This window comes from Somniosus microcephalus, chromosome 12 (assembly GCF_052327205.1).
Source record: "Somniosus microcephalus isolate GS21.2 chromosome 12, FLI_Smic_1.0, whole genome shotgun sequence".
In the NCBI taxonomy this organism is placed as follows: Eukaryota; Metazoa; Chordata; class Chondrichthyes; order Squaliformes; family Somniosidae; genus Somniosus; species Somniosus microcephalus.
The window spans coordinates 4845057-4858978 of record NC_140998.1 but is presented as its reverse complement, the minus strand read 5'-3'; the positions used below and the strand labels follow the sequence as shown (position 1 = coordinate 4858978).

General features: G+C 50.4%; 1 protein-coding gene across 1 annotated transcript in view; it reads left to right on the top strand.

Moving 5' to 3' along the window:
- LOC147108989 (G patch domain-containing protein 2-like) overlaps window positions 1–12553 on the top strand; it is a 70103-nt gene extending 57550 nt beyond the window's left edge. Inside the window, exon 4 of the mRNA XM_086002534.1 lies at window positions 10582–12553. Coding sequence (XP_085858660.1) covers window positions 10582–10769 — 188 coding nt within the window. The 3' untranslated portion in view covers window positions 10770–12553. The remainder of the gene's footprint in view (window positions 1–10581) is intronic.
- The last annotated feature ends 1369 nt before the right edge of the window (window positions 12554–13922 follow it).

Sequence of the window (13922 nt, the reverse complement as noted above, 5' to 3'; positions counted from 1 at the left end):
GGGCAGTGGGATTAGTTTGGGGATTGATACAAGGCTATGGGGAGAGAGCGGGGCAGTGGGATTAGTTTGGGGATTGATACAGGGCTATGGGGAGAGAGCGGGGCAGTGGGTTTAGTTTGGGATTGATACAGGGCTATGGGAAGAGAGCGGGGCAGTGGGATTAGTTTGGGATTGATACAGGGCTATGGGGAGAGAGCGGGGCAGTGGGATTAGTTTGGGATTGATACAGGGCTATGGGGAGAGTGCGGGGCAGTGGGATTAGTTTGGGATTGATACAGGGCTATGGGGAGAGAGCGGGGCAGTGGGATTAGTTTGGGATTGATACAGGGCTATGGGGAGAGAGCGGGGCAGCGGGATTAGTTTGGGATTGATACAGGGCTATGGGGAGAGTGCGGGGCATTCGGATTAGTTTGTGATTGATACAGGGCTATGGGGAGAGAGCAGGGCAGTGGGATTAGTTTGGGATTGATACAGGGCTATGGGGAGCGAGCGGGGCAGTGGGATTAGTTTGGGATTGGTACAGGGCTATGGGATTAGTTTGGGATTGATGCAGGGCTATGGGGAGAGAGCGGGGCAGTGGGATTAGTTTGGGATTGATGCAGGGCTATGGGGAGAGAGCAGGGTAGTGGGATTAGTTTCGGATTGATACAGGGCTATGGGGAGAGAGTGGGGCAGTGGGGTTAGTTTGGGATTGATACAGGGCTATGGGGAGAGAGCGGGGCAGTGGGATTAGTTTGGGATTGATACAGGGCTGTGGGGAGAGAGCGGGGCAGTGGGATTAGTTTGGGATTGATACAGGGCTACAGGGAGAGAGCGGGGCAGTGGGATTAGTTTGGGATTGATACAGGGCTATAGGGAGAGAGCGGGGCAGTGGGATTAGCTTGGGATTGATACAGGGCTGTGGGGAGAGAGCGGGGCAGTGGGGTTAGTTTGGGATTGATACAGGGCTATGGGGAGAGAGCAGAGCAGTGGGATTAGTTTGGGATTGATAGAGGGCTATAGGGAGAGAGCAGGGCAGTGGGATTAGTTTGGGATTGATACAGGGCTGTGGGGAGGCAGTGGGGTTAGTTTGGGATTGATACAGGGCTATGGGGAGAGAGCAGGACAGTGGGATTAGTTTCGGATTGATACAGGGCTATGGGGAGAGAGCAGGGCAGTGGGATTAGTTTGGGATTGATACAGGGCTATGGGGAGAGAGCGGGGCAGTGTAATTACTTTGGGGATTGATACAGGGCTATAGGGAGAGAGCGGGGCAGTGGGATTAGTTTCGGATTGATACAGGGCTATGGGGAGAGAGCAGGGCAGTGGGATTAGTTTGGGATTGATACAGGGCTATGGGGAGAGAGCGGGGCAGTGGGGTTAGTTTGGGATTGATACAGGGCTATGGGGAGAGAGCGGGGCAGTAGGATTAGTTTGGGATTGATACAGGGCTATGGGGAGAGAGCGGGGCAGTAGCATTAGTTTGGGATTGATACAGGGCTATGGGGAGAGAGCGGGGCAGTGGGATTAGTTTGGGGATTGATACAGGGCTATGGGGGGAGAGCAGGGCAGTGGGATTAGTTTGGGATTGATACAGGGCTATGGGGAGAGAGCAGGGCAGTGGGATTAGTTTGGGATTGATACAGGGCTATGGGGAGAGAGCAGGGCAGTGGGATTAGTTTCGGATTGATACAGGGCTATGGGGAGCGAGCAGGGCTGTGGGATTAGTTTGGGATTGATACAGGGCTATAGGGAGAGAGCAGGGCAGTGGGGTTATTTTGGGATTGATACAGGGCTATGGGGAGAGAGCAGGGCAGTGGGATTAGTTTGGGATTGATACAGGGCTATGGGGAGAGAGCAGGGCAGTGGGATTAGTTTGGGATTTATACAGGGCTATAGGGAGAGAGCAGGGCAGTGGGGTTAGTTTGGGATTGATACAGGGCTATGGGGAGAGAGCGGGGCAGTGGGGTTAGTTTGGGATTGATACAGGGCTATGGGGAGAGAGCGGGGCAGTGGGATTAGTTTGGGGATTGATACAGGGCTATGGGGAGAGAGCGGGGCAATGGGATTAGTTTGGGGATCGATACAGGGCGATGGGGAGAGAGCGGGGCAGTAGGATTAGTTTGGGATTGATACAGGGCTATGGGGAGAGAGCGCGGCAGTGGGATTAGTTTGGGGATTGATACAGGGCTATGGGGAGGGAGTGAGGCCGTGGGGTTAGTTTGGGATTGATACAGGGCTATGGGGAGAGAGCGGGGCAGTGGGATTAGTTTGGGATTGAGACAGGGCTATGGGGAGAGAGCAGGGCAGTGGGATTAGTTTGGGATTGATACAGGGCTATGGGGAGAGAGCGGGGCAGTGGGATTAGTTTGGGATTGATACTGGGCTATGGGGAGAGAGCGGGGCAGTGGGATTAGTTTGGGATTTATACAGGGCTATAGGGAGAGAGCAGGGCAGTGGGGTTAGTTTGGGATTGATACAGGGCTATGGGGAGAGAGCGGGGCAGTAGGATTAGTTTGGGATTTATACAGGGCTATGGGGAGAGAGCGGGGCAGTAGGATTAGTTTGGGATTGATACAGGGCTATGGGGAGAGGGCAGGGCAGTGGGATTAGTTTGGGGATTGATACAGGGCTATGGGGAGAGAGCGGGGCAGTAGGATTAGTTTGGGATTGATACAGGGCTATGGGGAGAGAGCGGGGCAGTGGGATTAGTTTGGGATTGATACAGGGCTATGGGGAGAGAGCGGGGCAGTGGGATTAGTTTGGGATTGATACAGGGCTATGGGAAGAGAGCGGGGCAGTGGGATTAGTTTGGGATTGATACAGGGCTATGGGGAGAGAGCGGGGCAGTGGGATTAGTTTGGGATTGATACAGGGCTATGGGGAGAGAGCAGGGCAGTGGGATTAGTTTGTGATTGATACAGGGCTATGGGGAGAGAGCGGGGCAGTGGGATTAGTTTGGGATTGATACAGGGCTATGGGGAGAGAGCGGGGCAGTGGGGTTAGTTTGGGATTGATACAAGGCTATGGGGAGAGAGCGGGGCAGTGGGATTCGTTTGGGGATTGATACAGGGCTATGGGGAGAGAGTGGGGCAGTGGGATTAGTTTGGGGATTGATACAGGGCTATGGGGAGAGAGTGGGGCAGTGGGATTAGTTTGGGGATTGATACAAGGCTATGGGGAGAGAGCGGGGCAGTGGGATTAGTTTGGGGATTGATACAGGGCTATGGGGAGAGAGCGGGGCAGTGGGTTTAGTTTGGGATTGATACAAGGCTATGGGGAGAGAGCGGGGCAGTGGGATTAGTTTGGGGATTGATACAGGGCTATGGGGAGAGAGCAGGGCAGTGGGATTAGTTTGGGGATTGATACAGGGCAATGGGGAGAGAGCGGGGCAGTGGGATTAGTTTGGGGATTGATACAGGGCAATGGGGAGAGAGCGGGGCAGTGGGATTAGTTTGGGATTGATACAGGGCTATGGGGAGAGAGCGGGGCAGTGGGATTAGTTTGGGGATTGATACAGGGCTATGGGGAGAGAGCGGGGCAGTGGGATAACTTCAAACCTTTAAATCATAGAAATTTACAGCACAGAAGGTGCCTGCAAAAAAGCTCTCCAGCCGAATCGCACTTTCCCGCTCTTGGTCCGTAGCCTGTATTTTACGGCTCTTCAAGCACACATCCAATTACTTTTTAAATGTGATGAGGGTTTCTGCCTCTACCAGCCTTTCAGTGAGTTCCAGGGTGAAAAAAGTTCTCCTCAATGCTCCTCTAATCCTTCTCCCAGTAGAACCTCAGGCGACTGTGTGCTGGGGAAAGAGTGCCTGACTCTCGGGGAAAGAGTGCCTGACTCTCGGGGAAAGAGTGCCTGACTCTCGGGGAAAGAGTGCCTGACTCTCGGGGAAAGAGTGCCTGACTCTCAGGGATACAGGGCTACAGGATAACAATGGCTTATGTTTCACGCAGCCTGTGCGTTACTGCTGCTCTCGCCTGGCTGAGCCTGGGTACTGCTCGGAGTGATGACGAATCACCTCGGGCCTCAGCTCTCCGTTATCTCTGGGCAGGCTAGCCCTCCCTTCATTACCTTGAAGGCAGAGGAGGGGAGCGAGGCAGCAGGAGACGGATGGGGCTGTGTCTCGGCCATTAGTTGTGGTGACAGTGTCACGGCCCTCTCTCCCTGCCCGAGCTGACAGGCCCTCTGAACGTCCTCTGCAGCTCACTTTGGCTCTGTACTTGGGCCGAGTGTCGCACCATGGCTGTGGGCCTATGGAGCTGTGCGAGGAGTCGCTTATAGGGTCATGTACGGGCCCATAATAAGAAACCTCCCATCCCGTCTCGTCTCCCATCCTGTCGCATCCATGTTCTCCTCCCGTCTCCCCTCCCCTCCTGCCTCCCATCTCATCTTCCATCCTGTCATAGAAACATAGAAGATAGGAGCAGGAGTAGGCCATTCTGCCCCTCGAGCCTGCTCCGCCATTCAGTGCGATCATGGCTGATCATCCAAATTCAGTACCCTGTCCCTGCTTTCTCCCCATATCCCTTGATCCCTTTAGCCTTAAGAAATATATCTAACTCCTTCTTGAATATATTTAATGAATTGACCTCTACTGCCTTCTGTGGTAGAGAATTCCACAGGTTCACCACTCTCTGGGTGAAGAAATTCCTTCTCATCTCTGTCCTAAATGGCTTACCCCTTATCCTTCGACTGTGACCTCTGGTTCTGCACTCCCCCGCCATCGGGAACATCCTTCCTGCATCTAGTCTGTCTAGTCCTGTTAGAATTTTATAAGTTTCAAGGAGATCCCTTCTCATTCTTCTAAACTCTAGCGAATATCAGCCCAATCAACCCAATCTCTCCTCATACGTCATTCCTGCCATCCCAGGTATCAGTCTGGTGAATCTTGGCTGTACTCCCTCCATGGCAAGAGCATCCTTCCTCAGATAAGGCGACCAAAACTGCACACAATGCTCAAGGTGTGGTCTCACCAAGGCCCTGTACAACTGCAGCAAAACATCCTTGTTCCTGTACTCGAACCCTCTTGCTACGAAGGCCAACATACCATTTGCCTTCGTAACCGCCTGCTGCACCTGCATGCTTACCTTCAGCGACTAGTGCACAAGGACACCCAGGTCTCGTTGCACTTCCCCTTTTCCCAATCTATTGCCGTTCAGATAATAATCTGTCTTCCTGTTTTTGCCACCAAAGTGGATAACCTTGCATTTATGCACATTATACTGCATCTGCCATGCATCTACCCAATCACCCAACCTGTCCAAATCATACTGGAGTTTCTCTGCATCCTCCTCACAGCACACACACACCCACCCAGCTTTGTGTCGTCTGCAAACTTGGAGATATTACATCTAGTTCCTTCGTCTAGATCATTAATATATATTGTGAATAGCTGGGGTCCTAGCACCGATCCCTGCGGTACCCCACTAGTCACTGCCTGCCACTCGGAAAAAGACCCATTTATTCCAACTCTTTGCTTCCTGTCTGCCAACCAGTTCTCTATCCAAGTCAGTACCTTACCCCCAATGCCATGTGCTTTAACTTTGCACGCTAGTCTCTTATGCGGGACGTTATCGAAAGCCTTCTGAAAGTCCAAATACACCACATCCACTGGTTCTCCCTTATCTATTCTACCAGTTACATCCTCAAAAAATTCCAGTAGATTAGTCGAGCATGATTTACCTTTTGTAAATCCATGTTGACTTTGTCCGATCCTGTCACTGTTTTCCAAGTGCTCTGCTATTACATCTTTTATAATGGACTCTAGCATTTTCCCCACTACTGATGTCAGGCTTACCGGTCTATAATTCCCCGTTTTCTCTCTGCCACCTTTTTTAAATAGTGGGGTTACATTAGCTACCCTCCAATCCATGGGAACTGTTCCAGAGTCTATAGAATTTTGGAAGTTGACCAGCAATGCATCTACTATTTGTAGGGCCACTTTCTTAAGTACCCTGGGATGTAGATTATCAGGCCCTTAGGATTTATCGGCCTTCAATCCCGTCAATTTCCCTAACATCATTTCCCTACAAATACTGATTTCATTCAATTCCTCCCTCTCATTAGACCCTATGTTCCCCGACATCTCTGGGAGGTTATTTATGTCCTCCTTTGTGAAGACAGAACCAAAGTATGTATTTAATTGGTCTGCCATTTCTTTGTTCCCCATTATAAATTCCCCTGATTCTGACTGCAAGAGACCTACGCTTGACTTCACCAATCTTTTTCTCTTCACATATCTATAGAAGCTTTTACAGTCAGTTTTTATGTTCCCTGAAAGCTTACTCTCATATTCTATTTTCCCCCTCTTAATTAATCCCTTTGTCCTCCTTTGCTGAATCCTAAACTACTCACAATCCTCAGGTTTGCTACTTTTCCTGGCCAATTTATATGTCCTCTCCTTGGATCTTATGCTATCCCTAATTTCCCTTGTTAGCCACGGTTGAGTCACCTTTTTTGTTTTATTTTTGTGCCAAACAGGGATGAACAAATTCTGTAGTTCATGCGATCTTTAAATGTTTGCCATTGCCTATCCACCGTCAACCCTTTGAGTAACGTTCCCCAATCAATCCTACCCAACTCGCGCCTCATACCATCGTAGTTTCCTTTATTTAAATTCAGGACCCTAGTCTCTGAGTCAAATACTTCACTCTCCATCTTAATGAAGAATTCTATCATATTATGATCGCTCCTCCCCAAGGGGCCTCGCACAACAAGATTGCTAATGAATTCTTTCTCATTACATAATACCCAGTCTAAGATGGCCTGATCTCTAGTTGTTTCCTCGACATATTGGTCCAGGAAACCATCCCGTAAACACTCCAGGAATTCCTCCTCCACAGTATTGTTACTAATTTGGTTAGCCCAATCTATATGTAGATTAAAGTCACCCATGATAACTGCTGTGCCCTTATTGCACACGTCTCTAATTTCCTGTTTAATGCCATCCCCAACCTCCGCCTTACTGTTTGTGGGTCTGTATACAACTCCCACTTATGTTTTCTGCCCCTTGGTATTCCTCAGCTCTACTCAAACAGATTCCACATCATCAGAGCTAATATCCTTCCTTACTATTGTGTTAATCTCCTCTTTAACCAGCAATGCTACCCCACCTCCTTTTCCTTTTTGCCTGTCTTTCCTGAATATTGAATACCCCTGGATGTTGAATTCCCAGCCTTGGTCACCCTGGAGCCATGTCTCCATAATCCCAATTATATCATATCCATTTTCAGAAACTTTCTGATATCCGGCACTGACGGGACCGAGCTGGTGCCGTAACATCAAAAGTGCCGGACATACCAGCGTTAATGTTTAAACATACGAAACTGAGAAGCTCCGTGTGAATCAACAAACACTGTTGCTTAGCAACAGCTTCAAAACAGTCGGCTGCAGCTGCAAGCGTCTCTAGCTGAAGCTGTTGCTGTAGCTACAGACCTTGCAGTGCTTGACTGGGAAAAAAGAAGCAACGAGAACTAAAAAAAATATAGAAAACGGCTCCTGATTTTTGCCGTTAGATCGAGTATTCTGGACATGTAACCTCCGGATAAACCAAAGTTTCCTGTACATTGATTTGCGCAGCTAATTCATCCACCTTATTACGAATGCTCCTCGCATTAAGACACAAAGCCTTCAGGCTTGTCTTTTTAACACTCTTAGTCCTTTTAGAATTATTATTTACTGTGGCCCTGTTTGATTTACACCCTTAATTTCTCTGTCCTGTCTCTCACCTCTTCCTAGCTCCCCTTTCCTCCCGTCCTGTCTCCTGTTCCATTTTACTTTTCGTCTCCCGTCCTGTCCCACCTCCACTCTGCTCCTGTCTCCCGTCCTGTCCTACCTCCACTCTGCTCCTGTCTCCCGTCCTGTCCCACCTCCACTCTGCTCCTGTCTCCCGTCCTGTCCCACCTCCACTCTGCTCCTGTCTCCCGTCCTGTCCCACCTCCACTCTGCTCCTGTCTCCCGTCCTGTCCCACCTCCACTCTGCTCCTGTCTCCCGTCCTGTCCCACCTCCACTCTGCTCCTGTCTCCCGTCCTGTCCCACCTCCACTCTGCTCCTGTCTCCCGTCCTGTCCCACCTCCACTCTGCTCCTGTCTCCCGTCCTGTCCCACCTCCACTCTGCTCCTGTCTCCCGCCAAGTTCTGGACCTCCCCGGCTCACCATTTGCAGTCTCCGTGCATGTGGAGAATGTCAGCAAGACACAGGAACAGGAGGAGGCCATTCAGCCCCTCGAGCCTGCTCTGCCATTCAATGAGATCATGGCTGATCTGCGACCTAACTCCATATACCCGCCTTTGGCCCATACTCCTTTATACCTTTGGTTAACAGAAAGCTATCAATCTCCGATTTAAAATTAACAATTAATCTAACATCAATTGCCGTTTGCGGAAGAGAGTTCCAAACTTCTACCACCCTTTGTGTGTAGAAGTGTTTCCTAATTTCACTCCTGAAAGGTCTGGCTCTAATTTTTAGACTATGCCCCCTAGTCCTAGAATCCCCAACCAGCGGAAATAGTTTCTCTCTATCTACCCTATCTGTTCCCCTTAATATCCTGAAAACTTCGATCCAATCACCCCTTAACCTTCTAAATTCTGGGGAATACAACCCTAGTTTGTGTAAAATCTCCTCGTAAATTAACCCTTGGAGTCCGGGTATCATTCTGGTAACCCTACGCGGCACTCCCTCCAAGGCCAACCTATCCTCCCTAAGGTGTGGTGCCCAGAACTGCTCCCAGTGCTCCAGGTGTGGTCTAACCAGGGTTTTGTACAGCTGCAGCATAACTTCTACCCCCTTGTATTCTAGTCCTCTAGATATAAAGGCCAGCATTCCATTAGCCTTTTTGATTATTTTCTGTAACTGTTCACGACATCGTAATGATCGATGTACCTGAACCCCCCAAGTCTCTTTGGGCCTCCACTGTTTTTAGCCTTTCACCATTTAGAAAGTACCCTGTTCTATCCTTTTTAGGTCCAAAGTGGATGACCTCACAGTTGCTTATATTGAAATCCATTTGCCACAGTTTTGCCCATTCACTTAATCTGTCAATATCTTTGTAATTTTATGCTTTCATCTACACTGCCTACAATTCCACCTATCTTTGTGTCATTGGCAAATTTGTATATACAGGTAGACTATCCTTTATCCGAAAACCTCGGGACCAGCCGTGTTTCGGTTTTCGGAAAATTTCGGATTTCGGAAGGTGGGTCGGCGGGGGTTCCGCAGGGGGGTCCGCGGGGGTCGGGGTCGGCGGGGGTCCGCAGGGGGGTCCGCGTCGGCGGGGGTCCGCGGGGGGGGGTCCGCAGTCGTGGCTTGTCCGTCGCTGCTAGCCTGGAATGCAATGAAGTTCCGCATTTCCACCAACAGGTCGTCGTGCTCGGTCGGAACAGGGGCCGGCACCGCCGCGGGCTCAGAGCTCTCGTTGCTTTCGAGCCTTTGGAAGAGAGTCAGGTGGTTCCGCGGGGGGGTCGTGCGCACGACTTACACTGACCCTCTGCTCAGCGTAAGTCGGTCGGGGTCGGCGGGGGTCCGCGGGGAGGTCGGCGGGGGTCGGGGTCCGCGGGGGGTCGTGCGCCACTCTGGTCATGTCGTGCGCACGACTTACGCTGACCGAAAAAACCTTCGGTTTTTAGAGGGTTTCGGTTTTCAGAAGTTCGGATCAAGGGTAGTCTACCTGTATGACTGTCTATCCCATTATCTAAGTCATTAATAAATACTGTGAATAGTTGAGGCCGCAACACAGATCCCTGCGGGACACCACTAGTCACCTCCTGCCAATTTGAGCACCTGCCCATTATCCCCACTGCCTGTCTCCTGCCGCTCAGCCAATTTCCAAACCAGGTCAATAATTTGCCCTCAATTCCGTGGACTTTTATCAAATGCCTTCCGGAAGTCCATATAAATAACATCCATAGACATTCCTTTGTCCACTACTTTAGTCACCTCTTCAAAAAATTCAATCAGATTTGTCAGGCATGACCTACCTTTCACAATCCATGCTGGCTCTCTCTGATCAGCTGAAAATATTTGAAAATATAAGTCACCCTATCCTTAATTGTAGATTCTAGTAATTTCCCGACAACAGATGTTAGGCTAACCTGGTCTATAATTCCCTGGTTTCCCTCTCTCACCATTTTTAAACAGCGGAGTGACATGCGCAATATTCCAATCTAAAGGAACGGTTCCTGAATCGAGAGAACTTTGGAAGATTATAGTTTGGGCATCTGCAATGTGCTCACCCACTTCCTTCAAAACCCTGGGATGGAAACCATCTGGTCCTGGGGATTTGTCACTCTTGGTGCCATTGTTTTCTTCATTACTGTTATTTTACTTACATTAATTTTGTTGAGTCCCTGTCACTGATTCAGTATTAGATTCCACAAGTCACGGAGTGCCACGGCTCCGCTCCCTGTGCCTGGCAGTAGTCTTGTGCCATCAGGCTCTTGGGTGCCAGGGTGAGATTGGGGCCTAGGCCCACTGCTCGACCTCCCCCCCACACTCAGTGCAGGACCTGGGTCAGCGCAGGAGGAGATGGTCCCTGCTGTCCCCGGGGAGGTGGCGGGTGTTAACCGGCTCAACTAAAATCTGAAATCTCTCCTTGCAGCTGCGTCCTGTCACCATGGAGACGGTGTAGGCCCGAGCCCAGAGGATGCTGGGAGCAGCAAGAGCTCAGCGAGCATGGAATGGGTGGAGATTCTACCCAGGGCTGGATCGGCAGCAGGCAAACCGGCGTCCGTCGACCGCGTGGAGCCGTTGAGTCCGCTCTCGCCCAGAGGGGGTGCACAGTTATGACGAGGCCCCGGAGATGGGGACTGACTGACTGAAACGCCAATGTTCGCAACCTGCCAGCAGCATCGGCGAAAGGCTTTGAGGAGTCACGGGGTTCTCGATATAAAATGGGCGACTATGGAAAGGGGCTGAGACTTCAGTCCCCCTCCCACCCCCCGTCTCTCAGCGATGTCCCCGCACACAGACTCTGACTGCACTGGGTGATCCCCGAGATCGGGGGGTGCAAGAGAGAGAGCGAGGGTGACTGGAGTGGAATCCACCTTCGAAAGAAGGGCTTAAACATCCGCTTGCTTCATTCCGATGGCACCAAGTGGGCCCTGCCCCAGCGCTTTGAGGCGCCAGGATTAGAGGGTGGCATTTCTGTGCGGTGCGTGTGAATAAAGGAGAGGCCCCAGGCGATGTGCAGTGCGAGTCAGCGCGTTTTGTGATTTGTAAAACATACTACGAGTTGTGTAAAATCAGAGCTGCGATTTGGTTGGAGCCCTGATTGAATCCCAGTAAAATATCCTGTTCCACCCACCCTGGAGCGTTATACCCAGTAACGCACGGCGTGTTATTATATAATATACACAGGAGCGTTATACCCAGTAACGCACGGCGTGTTATTATATAATATATACTGGAGCGTTATACCCAGTAACGCGCGGTGTTATATTATATAATATATACGGAGCGTTATACCCAGTAACGCACGGCTGTTATTATATAATATATACGGAGCATTATACCCGGTAACGCACGGTGTGTTATATAATATAATACAGGAGCATTATACCCAGTAACGCACGGCGTGTTATTATATAATATACACAGGAGTGTTATACCCAGTAACACACGGTGTGTTATTTATAATATATACAGGAGCGTTATACCAGTAACGCATGGTGTGTTATTATATAATATATGGAGGAGCATTATACCCAGTAACACACGGTGCGTTATATAATATAATACAGGGGCGTTATACCAGTAACGCACGGCGTGTTATTATATAATATACACAGGAGTGTTATACCCAGTAACACACGGTGCGTTATATATGTACAGAGAGGTCAATAACCAGGGGGTATAGATTTTAAGTAATTGGTAGAAGGATTAGAGCGGAGTTAAGGAGATCTTTTTTCACCCAGAGGGTGGTGGGGGTCTGGAACACACTGCCTGAAAGGGTGGTAGAGGCAGAAACCCCATCACATTTTAAAAATTCTTGGATATGCACTTGAAATGCTGTAACCTGCAAGGCTACGGACCAAGAGCTGGAAAGTGGGATTAGGCTGGATCGCTCTTTGTCGGCCGGCACGGACACGATGGGCCGAATGGCCGCCTCCTGTGCGGTAAATTTCTATGATTCTATGTCTTGTCTTGTCAGATATATTAAAATTCTCATGTAGCTGCTCCTTCCATTGAAAGTGCGTTATGAATATCTCTGCGGATTCGGAAGTTTACACACTTGCCCAATGTTTCTCTATGATGTCAGTAATATTCACTCTAATAAGAATGTGTAATAATGTTATGTTCATTCTTGTCACGGCTCCCTGTCACACCTCGTGCTATACTATCTGTTCCGCCCAAACTATTCGATGCTTTCTGAAACAAATTCGTCCATCATTTTTTCCCTCAGTGTGTGAAATTTCTAACATCCCAAATAAGGTTTTTAAACAAAAATTTTAAATTCAAATATTTAGATATTTCACAACTATATGATGAAATGTTTCCATTGAATTGTCTTTTAATGCTTTCATTAAAGTTTTTACTGGACGAGCTCGGTCTTTCCTCTGAGCTTGGATTGATCTGTTTGTCCATTCTGTCAGTTCAATGCAGGTTGCGCAGTCTGAGCGCGGGCGGCGCGGTCTGAGTGCGGGCAGTCTGGGCGCGGTCTGAGCGCGGGCAGTCCGAGCGCGGGCGGGCAGTCCGAGCGCGGGCGGGCAGTCCGAGCGCGGGCGGGCAGTCCGAGCGCGGGCGGTGCAGTCTGAGCGCGGGCAGTCTGAGCGCGGGCGGTGCGGTCCGAGCGCGGGCGGTGCGGTCCGAGCGCGGGCGGTGCGGTCCGAGCGCGGGCGGTGCGGTCTGAGCGCAGGCAGTCTGAGCGCGGGCGGTGCAGTCTGAGCGCGGGCGGTGCGGTCCGAGCGCGGGCGGTGCGGTCCGAGCGCGGGCGGTGCGGTCTGAGCGCAGGCAGTCTGAGCGCGGGCGGTGCGGTCCGAGCGCGGGCAGTCTGAGCGCGGGCGGTGCAGTCTGAGCGCGGGCGGTGCAGTCTGAGCGCGGGCAGTCTGAGCGCGGGCGGTGCGGTCTGAGCGCGGGCAGGCAGTCCGAGCGCGGGCGGTGCAGACCGATTTCCCTGGGTGCACCTGTACCAGTTGCGCTGCTGGAATATTTTTCCACAGCTTGTAGCAGTTTCTGGAAAATTATGAGCCAAAGCTTTATTCAGGTAAAGTTTATACGTATTGAGGTTTTATTTGTGATTAATCCGGCTGGTCTATGTAGGTGACAACAATTGTAGCGATTGCATAACTATTGTAGCTTTTGTTTCCTGTGCCCTTTACAAAGTATGAAAGTATTCACAGCCCATTCGGCCCAACGGGCTCATGTTGGTGTTTACGCTCCACACCTTCTGACACCACTGAGGCACGGTGACAACTAATTAGTTCAAATTAGTATTATTGCCCTGTTCCCTCTGAAGTCTCTGCACTTCTGCATTGCAATCTCATCTCCAGTCTTCGCTGGTATGTAAAGCAATGGGAATTGCACCATTTCCCTTCCTATTCCTTAACTCTATCCATATGGATTCAATCTTAACCAAAACCCTAGGATAATCTCATTCTAGCGATGTGATGCAATGCTTCACTGACACTCTCTGGTGCTGCGCAGTGCGGCCTATACCTCCTCGAGCACCAGAGTCTTCATTCGCAACACCAATGTGCTACCCCGATACACTGACACTGAGGGGCCATGTTTTGTTTTAATTTATTCATTCCTTGGATGTGGGCGTCGCTGGCAAGGCCAGCATTTATTGCCCATCCCTAATTGCCCTCGCGAAGGTGGTGATGAGCCACCTTCTTGAACCGCTGCAGTCCGTGTGGTGAAGGTACTCCCACAGTGCTGTTAGGGAGGGAGTTCCAGGATTTTGACCCAGCGACGATGAAGGATCGGCGATATACTTCCAAG